The sequence below is a fragment of the Citrus sinensis genome, chromosome 8, assembly GCF_022201045.2.
Source record: "Citrus sinensis cultivar Valencia sweet orange chromosome 8, DVS_A1.0, whole genome shotgun sequence".
NCBI classification, from domain to species: domain Eukaryota; kingdom Viridiplantae; phylum Streptophyta; class Magnoliopsida; order Sapindales; family Rutaceae; genus Citrus; species Citrus sinensis.
The window spans coordinates 29,404,274-29,423,007 of NC_068563.1; the positions used below are offsets into that span (position 1 = coordinate 29,404,274).

Genomic DNA, 18,734 nt, shown 5'->3' on the forward strand with positions numbered 1-18,734 from the left:
ATTCCAACGAGAGCAAGCCATCGAGCCACTTCACAATCATTGGTTCCAACCAAACAATTGCACTATCAAAACCTTCAAGATCACCACCCGTACTTCTCCTGGTTCCCATCGTTGACGGCTCCGTAATCACCACTTTTTGATAAGTACAATAGCCCTGGTGAAGGATCAGACTGTGTTTGATTTCAGAAACTTCGTCATTTCAATTAATTGTAGCTTTATTTGAACAATTAATCTTAGTGTATTATATTTTGAAACTTTAAACGTATCATTATAGCTTTATTTGAACAATTAATCTCGATATGTTATATTTTGAAACTTTGAATGTATTATTTTAGTTTCATTTAAATAATTAATTTGTTTAAATTTTATTCAATTTTAAATTTAATTGGTAGTAAAATTATTTTTATATTAGATTTTTTTTTAAAATTTCATTAGTTCATGGATTGGGGAGAACTAAAATTTTTTAATTCGGAAACTAATGCATAAAATGGTGGATTGGATATGGATTAAGTTAAATCCGCATCCAATCCGGAGACGTATAGATTGGATATGGATTGAGTCAAATCCGCATCTGATCCGCAGATGCATGGATTGGATTTGAATTGAGTTTAATCAATCTGTATATTAGATTGGATTGAAAAATTATAATCCGTAAAATTGTAGATTGGATATGGATTGATATCCAATCTGTAAAATCCGATCCGCTAACACCCCTAGCTACAAGTACATAATTGAGATTAGGATGCATTTTATATGACGGGTTCATTTTATTGGCCTTCAAGAGATTCATTATGTCCGGGATCAATTGGGCCATCATCAAAACTCTAATGACGCTTATTTGAATTAATTGAATTTATAACAAAGAAGGGAAGTAATTCATTCTCTCTATATATTCTTTGTTGAAAGTTTCACAAAGATCTAAATAAATCAGCGACCAAAGTATTACTTCTTTTTTTTCCTTAAATTTGTAGGTTATGATTTCCTACCAACAAATCAAACAATGCAACTTATTATTTATCATCTATTGACAATTAGATTAAATATAATGAATTTAAATTTAGTCTTGAGCTGACCTATTCACTAGTTTTCTAGAAACATACAATTGATAGTTATCCAATAAAAATATAAAACTAATCAAGTCTTAACTACATATTATTATAAGTTAAACTTATAAAGAGTTGAGAATAAGTTAAACTCAACGATGAAATCCAACAGCTTTATTTTTCCCTTGGAAAGACATTCCCTTTTTAAACATATACAACTCTCATGATGACTTTTACTATTAATCCCCACTTTCTGCTTTTCTCTTCAAATTATTTATTGCACTTACTTTCCCAGAAGCAGAAAAGCTATAGGTTTTAAGTTGGCGTCTTGCATGAAGTTCCCGTACAGTGACAAGTTTGTTAGTTTAAATACATCGCTAATCTCACCGTCTTAATGTCTCGTTACTCATACACAAAGTAGGAAGCATATATATTTTACATAGTCCTAACCTAAATATTAAGGGACGTTGTAAATCGTTTCAAGGCTTCGTTTACATCAATATTCACAAAAATCTTCCAACTCTTGCCCAAAACTAACCCACCAGTATTACCACCACAACAAGCACCGGCTGCTGATCATCAAAACCTAGATTGGGCAATGATAATGATAGGCTTTTGCTTACCATCGGCCATTGAAATCGCTCTTCAATCTTTGCAGGTTCAATCCCAGCTGCCTCTCATGTTCCATTTCCTTTCTCTTGCCGTCATATTTTCCTTCACTTTCCTTTTCCTTGGCAAACTCATGCGTACAAGATTTCCTATAGCAGCCCAGGTGCTCGAGGGACTCGGGCTTCTATTTGCTGTGACAACCATTTTTGTAGCCGTCATAATTCCGCTCCCGTTGTGGCTCAAATGCCTCGCATGGACCCTCTATGCCATCCTCCTGATCGCCATCACAATTTGTATCCTGTATAATCGTATTTAATTTTAAAAATATGCTATATATATATAATAATAATAATAATAATAATAATAATAATTCTCTAGTGAGCACATTTTCATTTTGTTAAAATGAGGATGCCACTATCAGATTAAAAAAAATGTAATCTCTAATTTATTAAAATTTATATTTTTATGTATGTATATATATTGATGAAATTGTAGTTGGATTGGCAATGATAATGTATACTTTTTAATTTGTGTCTCTAAGTATATGTGCTAATTACCAAGTACCAACTACACACTGAATTGATTATTACTCTACTAGTCGTCTCGTAATCGTTCGATCATCATAATTCATGAAGGTATTTAATTGCAGAAATCAAATCACGGCATTATGTTGATCTTTCAGTGGCGGCACAAAGATAATTCGTCAACAAAATAAGGAAGATTGACACTCTCCTCTCTACACTTATCCGTTAATTTCATAGTGATGGAAGGATAAATCTCCTTCAACATATGGGATCATAATAATTACAGATTATCGTCTTTTTAAAAAAAAAAAAAAAACCCAAGCAATTTTTTTTTTTGGGGTAAAATTAAATTGAAAACTGTATGTTGTACAACTCATATTAAATGAAAACTGATCCGATTAAGTGAGTAAATATTCGACACCATCACAATAGTTTGTTGTCATTTTTAATCATCGTTGTGTCTAACTCTCTTATCTGAAACTTGTGTCTAATTCTTTTATCTGAAAATTACTGCTATTAATGTTATCACATAATGCTATCTCAAAGTCATGTGCTTTAAAATGTTGGATAGCAGGAACGTACGTAAAAAGAGTAAACAAGAGGGATTAAACAGAACGTACGTTTTCTTCACTTATTATTAGCAACAAACACCCTACAGAATACACAATACACACTTTATATATCGGTCTATATAGTTTATTCTGATCAGTTATATGGTATCCATCGAAGACTCAAACAGCAACCGGTGATAGCAGGTTTGTATAAGGCGGAGGGTTCCATGCAGGCGGTGATCCAGGGTAGGTCGTTGGTGGAGGGTATTGTCTAGAAGGCGGCGGTGGATGCCTTTGGACTGGCGGAGGATACCTTTGAGCTGGTGGGGGATATCTTGGAGTTGTTACTGGAGGAGGATACCTAGGAGAAGGCGGTGGATACCTTGGAGTGGGTGGTGGATAATGGGATGGAGGTGGTTGTGAAGGTGGTGGATACCTTGGGGTGGGTGGAGGATAATGTGAAGGTGGTGGATAACTTGGAGTGGGCGGAGGGTAATGGGAAGGTGGTGGGCTTGAAGTAGGAGGCGGATACCTTGGAGTGGGCGGAGGGTAATGGGAAGGTGGTGGGCTTACAGTAGGTGGTGGATACCTTGGAGTGGGCGGAGGGTAATGGGAAGGTGGTGGGCTTGAAGTAGGAGGCGGATACCTTGGAGTGGGCGGAGGGTAATGGGAAGGTGGTGGGCTTACAGTAGGTGGTGGATACCTTGGAGTGGGCGGAGGGTAATGGGAAGGTGGTGGACTTACAGTAGGTGGTGGATACCTTGGAGTGGGCGGAGGGTGGGAAGGTGGTGGATACCTTGGAGTTGGTGGAGGATAATGGGAAGGTGGCGGGCTTACAGTAGGTGGTGGATACCTTGGAGTGGGCGGAGGGTAATGGGAAGGTGGTGGACTTACAGTAGGTGGTGGATACCTTGGAGTGGGCGGAGGTTGGGAAGGTGGTGGGCTTACAGTAGGTGGTGGATACCTTGGAGTTGGTGGAGGGTAATGAGAAGGTGGTGGGCTCACAGTAGGTGGTGGATACCTTGGCGTTGGTGGAGGATAATGGGAAGGTGGTGGATACCTAGGAGTTGGTGGTGGTTGCGAAGGCGGAGGATGCCTGGGAGTGGGTGGAGGATAACGGGATGGGGGTGGCTGTGAAGGCGGTGGATAGCTTGGAGTGGGTGGTGGATAATGGGACGGTGGAGGGGATTGAGAAGGTGGGGGGCATTCAGTTGGTGGAGGATGGCCATGGGAGGGAGGTGGATATTTGATTGGTGGCCCATGAGACGGTGGAGGATAATGCCTCCAGCGAGGCGGGTATCTGTGATTGGTATTGCTTTCACTTGCTACAGCTCCTAGTAGCAGCAAAATTTGCACCGATAGAGCAGCGAGCATCTTCATTTTCTCTCTCATTGCCAGTGAAGGAAGTTTTTGTTCGGGTTTTGATGCAATGGGGAGGAATAAACAACAAGAGTATAAATAGGCTTTAGATCTTTGTCACTTTGCAAATGTGCAAATAACAACCATTGTTGCAGAGCTGGCTTAAGCACATGAACATGCATACGATAGCTCGGTTTAGCCTCCACGTTAACCTAGCTACCAAAGCTGGTCGGTTCATTTACGTAAGACGTTCCCAAGTACAGAAGAGAATTTGGATATAGTGAGCAGTGACGCCCCAAGTTTGACATTTCAAGTGAATACTGCCGTTAAGACGATGACTAAGTGCAAATATGAGTAGGTACTATAAATATATAGAAACACAGATGTAGACATCAAGTTACTCACATATTTTCACACATTGAAATCAAAGTATAGTTCATTCATATAAATGGGTATGGGCAGCTAATAAGCAGTGTTTATTTGGGATTGAGATGCTCTCTACAAGGTAAGTGAATGTATTAGCTGCCACTGAAATGCATTCAACTGGCTTAATTCAAATTAAGTAGTCTAGAGATGGCATAAAACATCTACTAATTCATTAAACTCTACTCTCAAGACAGCCTCAGACACTTACAATATGAGGCGATAAGCTAATTTGGAGACAGGTAGAGAAACTCTTGCATTGAATAAGACAATCATCCAATGGGGTTTTATATTCTACAAGTTGCGTCATTTACAAAAACCTTAGGAATATGGACGGCCATAACAATTTCGTGTGAAAGCTTCAATTTAAAAACAAAAACGAACATCCTGGCCTTTCTTGGCCTCTGTGAAATAGTTCGGCTCCAGACTGAAGTTGGAAGGCTCCTGCTTTAACACAATATTTCAAAAAATCACTTACGCTCAACACTGAACAGAGCATGATGATCTGCAACTTCATATATTGAAGGAGAAACAAAAACAGGATTATCTTCAAGTGCTTTTCCTCAAATCACAAATGGACTGCAAGGAAGGTGGCAACGTTAGCAAACAATAACAGATTAGTTACACCGATGAATATTAAAAAATTTCAGTTGTACATGTAATACATTCTCCACAGTCCAGTTTTAAGCAGATCTGTCAACCCATCATAAAAATGAGACTGATAAACAGGAATGTTAATAATAAACTTAAACGGGCTAGCTGAAAAAGTTTATTAAGTTTTCTAGAATCCAAATGGCCCACATAAACAAGATGGCTTCTCTTTCTCTACACGGCATGAGACTGATAAACAGGAATGTTAATAATAAACTTAAACACGCAAGCTGAAAAGGTTTATTAAGTTTTCTAGAATCCAAATGGCCCACATAAACAAGATGGCTTCTCTTTCTCTACACGGCATAGAGAAACTATATTAACTTTTGGGAGGAACAAAAGCAGTCCAAGTGCTTTTCAGAGAAGCACCTGATAGGTGCCATTCTCAAATGACCTACTGGATGCATTTTTGCAGAAGGTGCTTTTGAAGAAAATAGTTTTGCTAATAAGCATCTCCTACAAAAGCATTCCAAATGCTAAGGACAATTACACAAATGAAATTCAGTAGTTTGGTATATCTCTTTTAATGGAATTATATCTTAGAAGAACGCAGTCTACGAAGCAGCAAGAAGCTTACATTAGCAATTTTAATAGGTAACTGGGAATGTAGTTATAATCTCATTTTCATGAGAACCTCGGCTTTTTATCCGTAGGCTTAAGGATCTGGAAAGAGCACATTAAGCTGTCATCAACACTCATCATTGCACCAGAGTTATCAAATTCCCCACAATAGTTGGGAGCAGAAAATATCGTAACAAGCTGTCTGTCAGCGAAGAACTCGTACCCATCCTCAACAACCTGAAAGGAAAAGTATCATCAATATAAGGGCTTCCTCAAAAGACAAATAACTAAACAGAGAACAGTTTGTCACCAACCTGATGCGCACGACAAACCAGGTCCATATCATTCTTCAACAAAAACTCTGCCACTGTATCTGGCCCAAATGTGTATGAGACTCCCCGATCATTCATTCCCCAACCCTTGACATCTCGGCCAGGATCTGACCATAGTAAATCACAAAGTAAACCAGAATCTGGAACATCAGTTGGACGAGGTAGCTTCCTAATTTGATCCAAGTTAATTAAGTCAGGGGAAAGGCCACCATGCATGCACAATATCTTGTCATCGATGAGAGCAGCCACAGGAAGGCAGTTAAAACAATCAGTAAATATTTTCCACAGTCTCACATTGAACCGGCGTTTACATTCATCATAAAATCCATAAATTCGGTTAATAGAGGCACACTCATGATTTCCTCTTAAAAGAAAAAAGTTCTCAGGGTACTTGATTTTATAGGCAAGCAGGAGACATATTGTTTCCAAACTCTGCTTGCCACGGTCCACATAGTCTCCTAGGAATAAATAATTAGCCTTAGGAGGGAAACCCCCATATTCAAAGAGCCTCAAAAGATCTGAGTATTGCCCATGAATGTCACCTGGAAATCCACAAAATACAAAACGGAAACACAAAGATTAATGATACTGAACTTTATCTGATAGCCAAATAATTAACTTATCCCAACCACTGACCACAATACTTTCTGGACAACATTTTGGGAACCACAATAGTATCCTTTAAAAACAACAGTAACCTCAGAACTCATTAATTTAAACTACTTCAATTTGACAATCTGAAGATCCAAGTTCCACCTTGTAACGATACTAACATACATCAGATTCACTAAATAAAATGACAAGTCCATCCCTGCCTCCCAAAGCAATCTAAATCTATCCGATCGGATACTTAATGAGAACCGTAAGAGCGCATGCTTCAGACTGACTAAAACGAGACAATGGAAATATTTAAAAAGCAAAAAGGTCAGTAGCTTAAACAAACCAAGTTCAACATCAGGGGAATAACTCAACACACATAAATAATGCTGTAAGTTATAATAATATATTTACCATATATAGATGACCAAGTGACAGAATTCAAATTAACAGACAACAATATGCGAAATAACAGAAACACCAATACCAATAAACAAACTTAATACAGGGCTAACTTTAACAATAGCCATTGAACCATTCCAAATGAACACATCGGCCAATAACAACGATCCAAAATGCTCTTCACATAGCCTGGTTTTCATATCTTCTAACTAACCCATTATCTCCGCTTATTGAATTTAAGATTTTTGATACGATTATTACTAGAAAGCCATAGGAATATACCATCCCAAGAAAGAGCCAAATCAATAAAACCCAATTCAACGCATACTCAAAATAACCCACCCAAAAAAAAAAAACAAAATTTTCCCTAAAAAAGCCACGAACTTTCAAACTAATTTCTCATCACAATCAAAACCCACATCACAAAAATTCAATAAAAGCTAAAAGTACAAAAACTGACCGCAGATCTTGATGGGGGCAGCAAGCTCAAGAAGATTAGGCTGTTGAAGAAAGATTTCTCTGGAGACCGTACAGAGCATACGGATCTCGCTTTCGCTAAGCTGCACTTGTTTGCCGCCACCTCCCCTACCGTTTTTGAAATCCAATAAACGACTTATGATGTCGTCCAAAACGGCAGGCTCCATTTTTCACTCTCTCTATATCTTTGAAGCAAACAAATGCAGAAATTGAATGAAACCTCCTGAGAAATTGAGTCTCTGTTGCTTTATATGAATTAATAGTAATATTTAGCAATAGGGCCTTTTTTTTAAATTTTAAAAATATATTATATTACTGAATGATTTTAAAAGAAAATGGAGATGCAGAGCGAACTGCAAAGCGATGGTGACGGCTGCAGCTCCGATGTGGCGGAGGTGACTTAAATATTTTTATCAGCTGCTTTAGCTCATAATTTTCTTCCATAAATGCCCTTGTATCTATCACTCCACATCGTCCATTGTTTTTCTTTGGCTAATAACATCTCAATCCTTTAACTTCTAAATGTTCGCAATCAAAGATATTGTTTATTCATTTGTTATAAATTAGGTTATTGATTGAGATCGGTTGATCGTATTCGAATGATCAAAATACTATTATAATATAAATAAAAATTAACCTAAGAGATTCATCTAAAAATAAGGTGGAATATAATGTAATTCTCACTAAATATTAGATAAATTTTAAAATTCATATGATAAGTGGCATTTCATTTTACATGAGTTTTGCAGATATATATAACATCGGTCTTACTTATTGAAAAGGTATAAAGATAAGTAACTTGAGTATTTCAATGATTATCGATTATTTAAGGGGCTAATCCGGTACAAATCCATAAATTACCCATTAACACAAAAGCTTATATAAAAGAACATATTGTATAAACGATGGGATTGGGATGCTATTGCTCTGTATATCTCATGGCTTATTCTCCCCTTATTTTTTTTATGAACATATTGTTTAATTCAACATTGTTCAATCTTTTTTCTTTCTTTTTTATTTTTGTTCGAGATGCATTTTTTAGGTCAACATTGTTGGTTCCTTTTTCCCCCTCAATGTTTTATACTTTTATTGATAAACATTTCCTTCTTTTTTTTCTTTTTTTTTTTGGTCGCTTTTGATAATTATATTTCTTTAAAATAAAAACGTAAAGAATGGTTATTTAATAAGTAGAACTTGTAATGAAATTGAAATATGCCAATCAAACTCAAAGGGAAATTATTAGCTTACAAGGAAGGTTTGGGTTTGCTTCATTAGTAATTAGTATAGTGTAGTCGTTCGAAGCTAACATGAAATGCTGGGTTCACATATTATGTTCACAAGTTCCTGATGTCATCGACATTTTTTATTCAAAGACTTTCAAGAAATTTTGAACATTATTGTTCTTATAGCTATAAAACTTTGAATGGGTTGTTATGAGAATCTACAATAATTTATTCAAAACTTACATCTTCCGAGTAATCATAATGATTACAGAAGACATGCTTCTTTTCTTTGTTACTTTTAGCTCTGGAAACAAGATTAAACAACAAAAGAGACAGTTTTTGAGTTGGCCAGTTTTAAAGTTGGGCTAAAACAAGCCCATTAAGGCTCAAAATCCTCCCTTTTTTTGTTTCAATTATTGTCTTTCATGAAAGCAAAGGGGCCTCCTTGCATTGCGCGTGCGTATGTTACATTTGGTGTAAGTAACAGTAATGACGTGACCAATGTAAAGAGGCCAAACCGGTTTGAACAAGCTTTTAATACATTGCGTATGTTACATTTGGTAAAAGGAGCACGTGGCGGTAAGGGGGGGCAATATTAAAAGCTTGTTCAAACCGGTTGAAAAGCCAGTTGCAAAGTGTCAAAGTCAAACTCAATGTCTCATTCTTTAGAATAGCCGGTTAAACGCCAGCGGCAAAGTCAGTGAAAATTTCAGAAACCAAATGAAAATTTGGAACCTAAAATTTGTTTTTCCATCCCGACGGAAATGCGGCTGTCAAAAATTTAGAATCCACTATCTCATGCTCCGTTTATTAAAGGAAGCAACATCGCCCCTCTCTAATATAATCAATGAAATATTCGTAGTTTTATATTGGAATTTATTGATTAAAGGTTGAAAAAAGAAATTGTTTACAGGTTTCGTCTCTTGCTAGTGATTACACAAATGAGGAGGAGCTGCGGTTTGAGAAATGAGGAAGTGTTTCGAAAATTGCAAATTTGATTCTTTATTTGAATTTTTTTTTTCAATTAATTTTTTGTTATATCATTGAACATATTTCCCTATCATCACAGTGTTAACAACAATATAGTAAACAACATTAAACTACATTGCATATGCCACTTAACTATTAACTATGTTTCATCTTACTTCAGTTACTGCATTCAAAATATCAATTGTACCCATGACTTAGATTTCCTAAATACCATATAACCAATAACCTCCAATATATTGTTTTGAACATATTCCAAAATCATACTTATAAATAAGAAATGAAACTGTAATAAAATTTTTCCCTTTTTTTTTATCATCTTCATTGGTTTTGGCCTTAGCTTTCTTTTCTTCACAATCAATGATCTGGTTTAAGTCCGTTTCACTAGTCAATACATTGACACATTTTTCACATAAATTTATGTCCCTTTTCTCTATCATTTCTTTCCATCTGCAAGTCATTTTCTCTTTTCGCCATAAGAAACAAACCAATTTCATACATTCATCTTTCCATTTCTAACTTTTGATATGTCGTCTCCACTGATTTTCAATCATAGCCTTAACCCATACTCTTAAGATCAGCTTTCATGAGGGTCGAATATGGGAGTTTTCCAATTAAAGGTGTCAAAATAAAAAAAGGAACCAGCCATAACAATGAATGATGTATGGGAAATTATTTGGGCAAGAGAATTTGACAAGATGAGGTTTGAAATTTTTGCAATTTCAATGAAATTCAAGTTGCTCTGGGTTCGGCTCTGGTGAGTAGCAATTTTTTAGGATTCCCAAATTTAAGTGAATCAACAAAATTGAATAAGGAAACTGAGATAATCGTATGATAATTGAGATTCTCTACCGAACAACTATTTCTTTTCTGCTTTTTGAATCCCTAATTACTCTAATTTTTTTCTCTTCTATTTTTCATACCCGGAGTACACACTCATCACTTATCTTTTTCCCTCTATAAAATTGTTACCCATTAGTCATTACCCTTGAGTGTTGGTTTCTCAGAACCCTTTCTGCAGGTTGCCCATCTTTTGTTTAAATTATTCATTTGGTCATTGTACCTATACCTTATTTTGTGTTAAATCTCTTTCCATCTATTGGATTTGAGAAATTACAAATCCAACGATCCATATTGCCCGGCTGTTTGTTTCAGCAAATGTAACATTGGCACTACCCCTTGCATTTTATGATATATGTTGCATATATTAAGGTGAGTGATGTTATTCCAACCCCCTAAAAAATTCTTATAAAATCTCTTAGGGTCAGTTTGGGAATGTTGTAACTTTTAAAATAATTATTGTTAATTGTACTGTATAAATAATCAACTGTGAAGAGAATCAGTTAAGTGCTTGATAAGTTTTATTTTCAAAAGTATTGTGAGTTTTGAAAGCAGTTATGAATGTTTGGTAAAATCTTACTATTGAACTATTATGAGAAAACAAATAACTAAAACATACGTAACGTAGTATATATTTTACTTACACTTATAAAAGCATGTACATACAATATTTTTAATTGTGTATTATAATAATTTTAACTAAAGATAAAATTTATACTATATTGATTTTATTTCTTTTATTTTTTATCTTAAAACAATTGATAATTAAAAAATCAACTACAATTTTGAAAGCAGTTATGGGTGTTTGTTAAAATCTTACTGTTAAACTACTAAGAGAAAACAAATGATTAAAATATACGTAATGTATGATATATTTTACTTACACATATAAAAACATGTACATACAATATTTTTAATTGTATATTACAATAATTTTAACTAAAGAAAAAATTTATACTATATTGATTTTATTTCTTTTATTTTTTTATCTTAAAACAATTGATAATTAAAAAATCAACTACAATTTTCATTAAAATAACATCAATCAAAGTATAACGAGGTACTCCAACAAATAAACATAAAAAAAATGTAATGAGCTGCAAAAACTCAAAAAGAAACAATAATAGAAGAAGAAATAGGTTAAAAAGAAAAGCGTGAATTATAATAAAAAATTAAATTATTGATTTCTTTCCAATTTGAATAAGGATAATTTTGGGATTATGTAATAATTATAAGAATATTTATGGAATTATATTGAATGATAAAATTAATTCTCAAAATCAGAATTTAAAAATTACTCTCTCCCTACTATTCAAAATTAGTAGTAGGAGGGGCTAATTTTAATAAGAGTGATTTTGATTTTTTTTCACCAAACACTAAAATTAATTTTAAAATTTTCAAAATCACTTTTAAACCTCCCAAAAGTAATCCCAAACGGGTCCTTATTCACTTTAATTACAAAAATATTTCTACATATTCATTTCTCAAAAAGAAAAGAAAAGAAAATCCTCATTTTCTCTCTCTAAAGGATCTTTACTTTCTCAACTTCAATAATTTTCTAGAGTGACCTATAGTATTTTTATTTTGCTTGAGATTTTCACTCATAATATAAACTCATGCGAAAATATGTTATTTGACTTGTTAATCGTGTTAGGCGCACAATTATATCTTATATAGTCAAATCTACATATGTTTGACTTTTTAGTCGTGGCTATTCTACCATAAATACTCCTAGAAATTTTATAAAATTGTTGGATTCATATGCTATTACCCCTTTTCCATCGACTCTCCAGACAGCAAAACGTGTGCGTCGACTTGTCTTAAAGAATCGGCAAAAAAACAAAGAGAAAAAGAAAAGTGGTAACCGAATTATAGCTCCATTCGCATTAAAGGCGCGTGGCATGGGTCAAACATGCACGACGAATTTGTCTTCTCATTTCTGTCAAACGGAGTCTGCCGTCTTGAAAACCTCCCTTAAATTCTGCACAAACATGGAAAGTGTGAATCGTCTCAGCCTCTCTATGTGAGGGGCCAATGACAATCAATGCGAATTCTTGACATAATTCTCTTTTTATTATTAATATCCCAAATCCCAATTTGATACCGTCTCATAATATACAGAGCAGACCCTTCAAATCTCCTTCAAGCTTTTCTCTTATTTGCTATTGTTCTCAGGTATGATCTTTAATGCCCCTTTTTCTTTTGGGAAATTTGTTGGGGTGTTCTGGATTTGCTTTGATGTGTTTTCAAATGGTTTTTTTGGTAATTTACTTTGTTGGATGAAATGTACGTGTGATCATGCAACATAGATTTTACGTGCTGGGATTTTGATGCTTTGCCCATTGCCGCCTCTATGTTTGTTGTTTAGGTTGGTGTCAAGTGATTGATGTTTTTGCTTTTGTGTTTAAGGACGTGAATGCAAGTTTAGGTTCTTAGCAGTGTTTGCATTCAAGTACGATCATGCTGGATGAGTGGTTTGCCGGCTTGAGTGGATTTGTGCATAAAAATTTGAATTTTTGGAGTTTGATTCGTCTGAACATGTTTGGTTGATAAATTTTTTTTTTTTTAATCTGATGTGCATTGTAATTGTAAGGAAGTTCTATATTGAAGTGTGGTTCCTGCAATGATTTGCATAAATAATTATGTAAAATGGAATTATAAATGTGTTTAAAACATGTTAATCAAGTTGGCCTTTTTGGTCAACCTCTAATTAGTTCAGGATTGAGGAGCAACTGAGTCAATTTCAGCTTGATTAATTGCATGACATTGTTCTCAGGGCTGAAAAATGTAACTTACTACCCTGGAATGTTACAGAATGGCCGTTTGGATTCTTTGGGAGAGCAATGCCTCTTGACTTTGGTTGGATTGTATGGAGGGAGTGGCAGTGTGCTGTGAATTACAGATGCTTGTTAAGTTTAAAGGAGTTCATGCATGATGTTGTGCGGCCAATTATGATTTATGAAGTCTTGAGTATTCAAGAAACAAGGCATCTGTGCAATGGGGGCTGTTTTTCCTAACAAATAAAATTAATTTAACGTTGCTGGGAGCAACGGCTTTGAGATGTATAAACAGTGGTGCAAGAGAAGATAAGAACATATATGTCTGAGATGCTAGGGCTAGCATTCAATGATGACAAGAGTCAGAACATCACCTAAGATGACTTTGTAATGCTCCATTGGAAATTATTGACTGCCATATGAATAATAATAAGTAGTGTTTGTTGTGTCAGTCAAATGCAGTTGGAGGACAAAATATTGTTGTAATTGATTGCATTAGATGGACCAGAGGAAGCTTCTCTTGATATTTGTCAATGTTAATGTAAAAATTTTGTCTTTCCAATTTTTTGTTTTTTTTTTCCATTTTGCATGAATATTTGTTTCTTTCTTAAGTTGGTCATTTTTTCCCCTTTTTTCAAAAGAAAAAAAAAAGGTTTCTTTGCGGAATTAACCATCTTCTTGCCCATGCAGATGGAAAGTGAGGAGTTATCCATTTTGGCATCAGAACACCAGCAGGATATAGAGATGCCAATATTCTATGAAGGAGATGTTGTCATTTCAGTGGCAACAGAGCTATCTTCTGGTTCTGCTTGTATCTTCTCCAAACAAGAAAATAATACATTAGAATCAACCGAGCGATCTAAGTCAGCTATAAAACTTTTTTGCCTCATAATCTTCAGCCTTATTGCGATGGTAGTAGAGGTTGTTGGTGGATTTAAAGCAAACAGCCTTGCAGTAATGACAGATGCAGCTCACTTGCTTACAGATATTGCTGGATTCTCCATCTCTCTCTTCGCAGTCTGGGCCTCTGGTTGGAATGCAACATCACAGTATTCTTTTGGATTTAATCGTTTTGAAATTTTGGGTGCCCTTGTATCAGTGCAGCTTATATGGCTTATATCTGGGATCTTAGTTTATGAAGCAGTTGACAGAATTGTTCACAAAAGTCCAACTGTGAATGGTCAACTCATGTTTGGAGTTGCAGCATTTGGATTTCTCATCAACATAATCATGGTCACTTGTATCGGTCATGATCATGCTCATCATGCCTGTGGGCACAATCATCATATTGGTGGTCATGTTCATGGTGATGACCATGGTCCTCATCACGAGGGAGAGAAATTATGTGCAGCTACTGAAGAAAATCAGACTAATCTGGAGTCAAATTCTCCCATAAAGACCAAGATGTTAAACATAAATCTCCAAGGGGCTTACCTACACATCATGGCTGATCTTATTCAATCTGCCGGGGTGATGATTGCAGGATTGATTTTGTGGGTAAAACCAGGTTGGTCTATAGTGGATCTTAGCTGCACTCTTATTTTTGCTGCTTTTGCTCTAAGTACTACTGTACCCATGCTTAAGACTATCTTTGTGATATTGATGGAGAGGACGCCAAGTGAGATCAATGTTGCTAGACTGCAACGTGATCTCGAGTGTATCAAAGGTGTTCAAACTATTCATGACCTGCATGTTTGGGCAATTACGGTTGGGAAACTTGTATTGTCTTGCCATGTAATTGCCGAGCCTGCGGTCAGCTCTAGTGAAATTCTTGACAAGATTAGGGATTACTGTCAGAAAACACATAGAATTTGTCATGTAACAGTGCAAATTGAATAGATAGCAAACAAATTGCCTATATATTGTGTATGTCCATGTTCTCATTCTTATTCCTTCCCCATTTAGTTGCTAAAAGAGGTGGTGTTCAAGATGTAGAGCATGGGGCTCTCTTAGCCAACTCATATATACTGAGAACAGGTGGATCCATCTTGGTCTTTCTTGCTTCTCCATTCCAATAATTGCAATCCATATTGAGACAATGACTGATCTGAAAATGATGGTAGGTTCTATTATATGCTTGATTTATAAGCACCGTCCACCTACTGAGAATTGACAAAATGATGGTAAAGTGACATTTTATCTAATCATGGCTGAAAACAAACTCAAAACACAATCTCTTAGCAGCCAGATGATATGACTTTACTTGCATTTCTACAATCCACATCCGAGAAAACAATAATGAGAGGTGATCTGGACGTATTCGGGATGACTTGGAAGCAAAGTCACTTTCGCAAAAGGGAAGTTGGTTTAAAGAAAGAACAAAACAGAATGGATTGCATAAAGAAAATGTCAAAACTCAAGAAGAATTGATAGAGAAGTAATCTTAAAATAGTGATACATCTATTACAGGTTAGAAAGTAACCGAATGAACAAAAAAGGAACAAAAAACCAAACAGCAACACAAAAACTTACAATGCCTCTTCTTCTGCCCCCCTACTTCTCCAAAAGTTAAATATAAGCTTCCAATTTCCTAGCCAAATTCCAGCATTGAACAATATTACTTTTCTAGGCAGCTGAGTTGAGAAAAGGGGCAAAAGAAAGGAGGAATCACCTATTTAAATTTCACAAGCTTCCTTATCACAACTCAACGAAGTAAAAGAAAAGTATTCTACATGTCTCTCTCTTAGCCAAAGATTAAAAGAAATGGAAAATGAAAGAAAAAGAAAAAAAAAAAGAAACAAAAAGAAAAATGTCGGCCGGTATTGCATCTGTTTTCTTCCTCAAGTAACTCTATCATCTTAGGTAGAACAGCAGCCTTTCTTCACACTTGGTGATGCATCATTAACATTAATAGTGGTTCCTTGACCAGGAAGAGCGGTATTAGCAGATGCCTGTTGGGCTGCTAATGCTTTTTTGCTTATGATGTGGTAAATCTCTGTCAAAATGGTCTGGAATGCCTTCTCAACATTGGTTGCTTCCAAAGCTGATGTCTCAAGAAATGAGAGACCTTCCTTCTCAGCCAAAGAATGGCCATCCTCCTCGGTAACAGCTCTCAGATGATTTAAGTCCGACTTATTTCCAGCCATCATTATGACAATGTTTGAATCTGCATGGTCCCTCAATTCACGAAGCCACCTTAGGACATTGTCAAAAGTTTGCCTCTTGGTTATATCATAGACAAGGAGTGCACCAACTGCTCCTCTATAGTAGGCACTGGTGATTGCTCGGTACCGCTCCTGGCCTGCAGTATCCCAAATCTGTGCCTTAACTGTTTTCCCTTCTACCTGCATCAAATATTAGATATTAGCTACACATAGATCCAGAGTGCAAACAATTTATCCACAACAGTATTAACGACATTTAAGGAAGCAAGTATATTTAATTATATGCTAGTTGGAACTTATATCCACAAAAGAAAACTCAAACCATACATCTTAGGCACAAAAGAAAGATGTAAATTCTTGAGGACTCGGGTGACCAAAGGAACATGTCAATCACTTTATCAGAAGATCAGCTCATCGTGTTCATTGATCTTCATTTGACAGAGTACCGGAGACAGTTATTTAATATTTATATTTTGTTTGAGCAAAGTTATTGTAGTTCTTTATATTATGTTGCAAGTCATTTGACTATCCCATCTACTGCGTCAATATCATAACAACCTGCTAGAGAACCCCATCCCCACACCTACACTGATCCATCAACAGTATATTAAGTAACGGTTCAGTTCATCCACCACATCTCTCAACAAACTGATAGTTCTGATGTCATAAGGAGTTTCTTTACATCATAATAAATCACAGCAAGAAGAAACACATTATGCAATTTTTATTCATCGACTCCATCAATCATTAGCACAATCACCTAACTTGGCAAAGGTATCTCCACTTCATGGTATATAGTGGTACATTCGTACTTTGAATCAATGAAAAGACAAGTCTTATAGAAATCACTTACGATCATCTTCTTCTCACTAATTAGAGAGTCCACTCCATCACTCAAGATGCCTTCTCCTATGGAAACTGAATGTAAACCCAATTAAATACATACGAATCACCACCCAGGCTTAATTATCACATTCATATTGATCTTGCAATTTTACAAGAAAAAGTCTTCAATGTGAGGCATGCCACATCATTACCACAATTTTATTCTTTTTTAAAAGCTTCCAAGCATTTTAAACAAAATGGATGTACAGGTGGCAATGCTTTATTCATTCGACATACCACCTAAGCATGACCATATAGAATTTCCAAAAAATAATCCTCATACGGTGTCGTTTACTAAGGTCCCCACGCTAGGCAGTTCAAATTTCAGATCAGCCAATTTCATATGCCTGAAACAACTCATTGGACAATCTAACAACATGAAACGCAACAGGATGAACAAATCGATCAAAGTCATTTGTTATAAACAGATCAAACGACAAATCATCACCTGAAGAGTCCTGGTGGCGAATTCAACACCGATGGTTGATTTAGATTCCAGACAAAACTCATTCCTCGTAAACCTCGAAAGAATGTTCGATTTCCCGACGCCAGAGTCGCCGATCAACACGATCTTGAACAGATAGTCGTACTCGTGATCCACTCTACTCGCCATCACAACCTCTTCGATCTCTCTCAAACAGAACCTGCATCCAAACACGGCCTAAAATTCAACCAAACTTCAACTTCAAAAATAAAAACATAAAAATAAATAAATAGATCAGAAACGGCAACGTTCACGGTTACTTTTGAAGGCGTACAGATCGAGAGAGAATGCGAGTCCTGGTACGGTGATTGGAGGAAGAGAAATTGGGCAAGGGGATTGTTGTTTGTTGTCCAATAGGAGAGGGGGGGGGAGAGAGAGAATGGAAACAACAAAAAAACGATGAAACGGACAAGAATGGATTTTATATATGCGGTATTTATTTTTATTTACTTTTGTTTCCTATTTGTTTTTTTGAAAAACATGAAACGATGTCGTGGTTTGGAGGGGGGAAAAGTACAAAATGGTGAGATGGCTACTGACAGTGGCAGGCTGGCAGGTGGTGCACAGTGGATGTTTAGTGATTTCCACGACCCTCGTCTATTGGGATTTTTAATTTCAGTTTTATTCAGGGAAAAAGTCTGTTCAAACATTAAAAAATAATTATTATTATATATATATATGGAAGAAAGGTTAGTCTTAATACGGTCAAATGCAGATTAACAAGGCCAACTGCCAATGGGATGTCGCCATGTCAGCCTTCTGATTTATAATCAAGTTTGGGTTTATATATACATATTTCAAATAAATATTTATATGAAAAACTTCAATTTATTAAACATCACATCTAAGTATTATAAATTGAAATGTAAAAAATTATCTACTAATTATCCGTTATATTATAGGCG

At 35.7% G+C, this 18,734-nt stretch overlaps 4 protein-coding genes across 7 annotated transcripts; 1 reads left to right on the forward strand and 3 right to left on the reverse strand.

Moving 5' to 3' along the window:
• Window positions 1-2,781: 2,781 nt before the first annotated feature.
• Window positions 2,782-4,119, reverse strand: LOC102618184 (extensin). Its single transcript, XM_052432334.1, has 2 exons — window positions 3,374-4,119; window positions 2,782-3,316 (listed from the first exon to the last, which is right to left on the reverse strand). The coding sequence occupies exons 1-2, from the start codon at window positions 4,117-4,119 to the stop codon at window positions 2,908-2,910; spliced, it is 1,155 nt and encodes a 384-aa protein (XP_052288294.1). The 3' UTR covers window positions 2,782-2,907.
• A 541-nt stretch (window positions 4,120-4,660) lies between these two features.
• LOC102612516 (serine/threonine-protein phosphatase PP1 isozyme 2) lies at window positions 4,661-7,928 on the reverse strand. The gene is made up of 4 exons (XM_006488334.4): window positions 7,513-7,928; window positions 6,036-6,595; window positions 5,738-5,958; window positions 4,661-5,088 (listed from the first exon to the last, which is right to left on the reverse strand). The coding sequence occupies exons 1-3, from the start codon at window positions 7,694-7,696 to the stop codon at window positions 5,785-5,787; spliced, it is 918 nt and encodes a 305-aa protein (XP_006488397.1). The 5' UTR covers window positions 7,697-7,928; the 3' UTR covers window positions 4,661-5,088; window positions 5,738-5,784.
• A 4,510-nt stretch (window positions 7,929-12,438) lies between these two features.
• On the forward strand, window positions 12,439-15,216 carry LOC102612818 (metal tolerance protein B). Of its 4 annotated transcripts, none has more exons than XM_052432114.1 (3): window positions 12,439-12,754; window positions 13,356-13,518; window positions 14,047-15,216. In XM_052432114.1, exons 2-3 carry the CDS (start codon window positions 13,423-13,425, stop codon window positions 15,193-15,195), a joined length of 1,245 nt encoding a protein of 414 aa, XP_052288074.1. In that variant the 5' UTR covers window positions 12,439-12,754; window positions 13,356-13,422; the 3' UTR covers window positions 15,196-15,216. The 4 variants fall into 4 exon arrangements, with proteins under 4 accessions (XP_052288074.1, XP_052288075.1, XP_006488400.1 ...); XM_052432115.1 differs by having other exon boundaries at window positions 13,394-13,518; XM_006488337.4 differs by having other exon boundaries at window positions 12,442-12,754; window positions 13,394-13,897.
• Window positions 15,217-15,703: 487 nt separating this feature from the next.
• LOC102613896 (ras-related protein Rab2BV) lies at window positions 15,704-18,256 on the reverse strand. Its single transcript, XM_006488341.3, has 3 exons — window positions 18,090-18,256; window positions 17,794-17,989; window positions 15,704-16,640 (listed from the first exon to the last, which is right to left on the reverse strand). The coding sequence occupies exons 2-3, from the start codon at window positions 17,956-17,958 to the stop codon at window positions 16,155-16,157; spliced, it is 651 nt and encodes a 216-aa protein (XP_006488404.1). The 5' UTR covers window positions 17,959-17,989; window positions 18,090-18,256; the 3' UTR covers window positions 15,704-16,154.
• Between the last annotated feature and the right edge of the window lie 478 nt (window positions 18,257-18,734).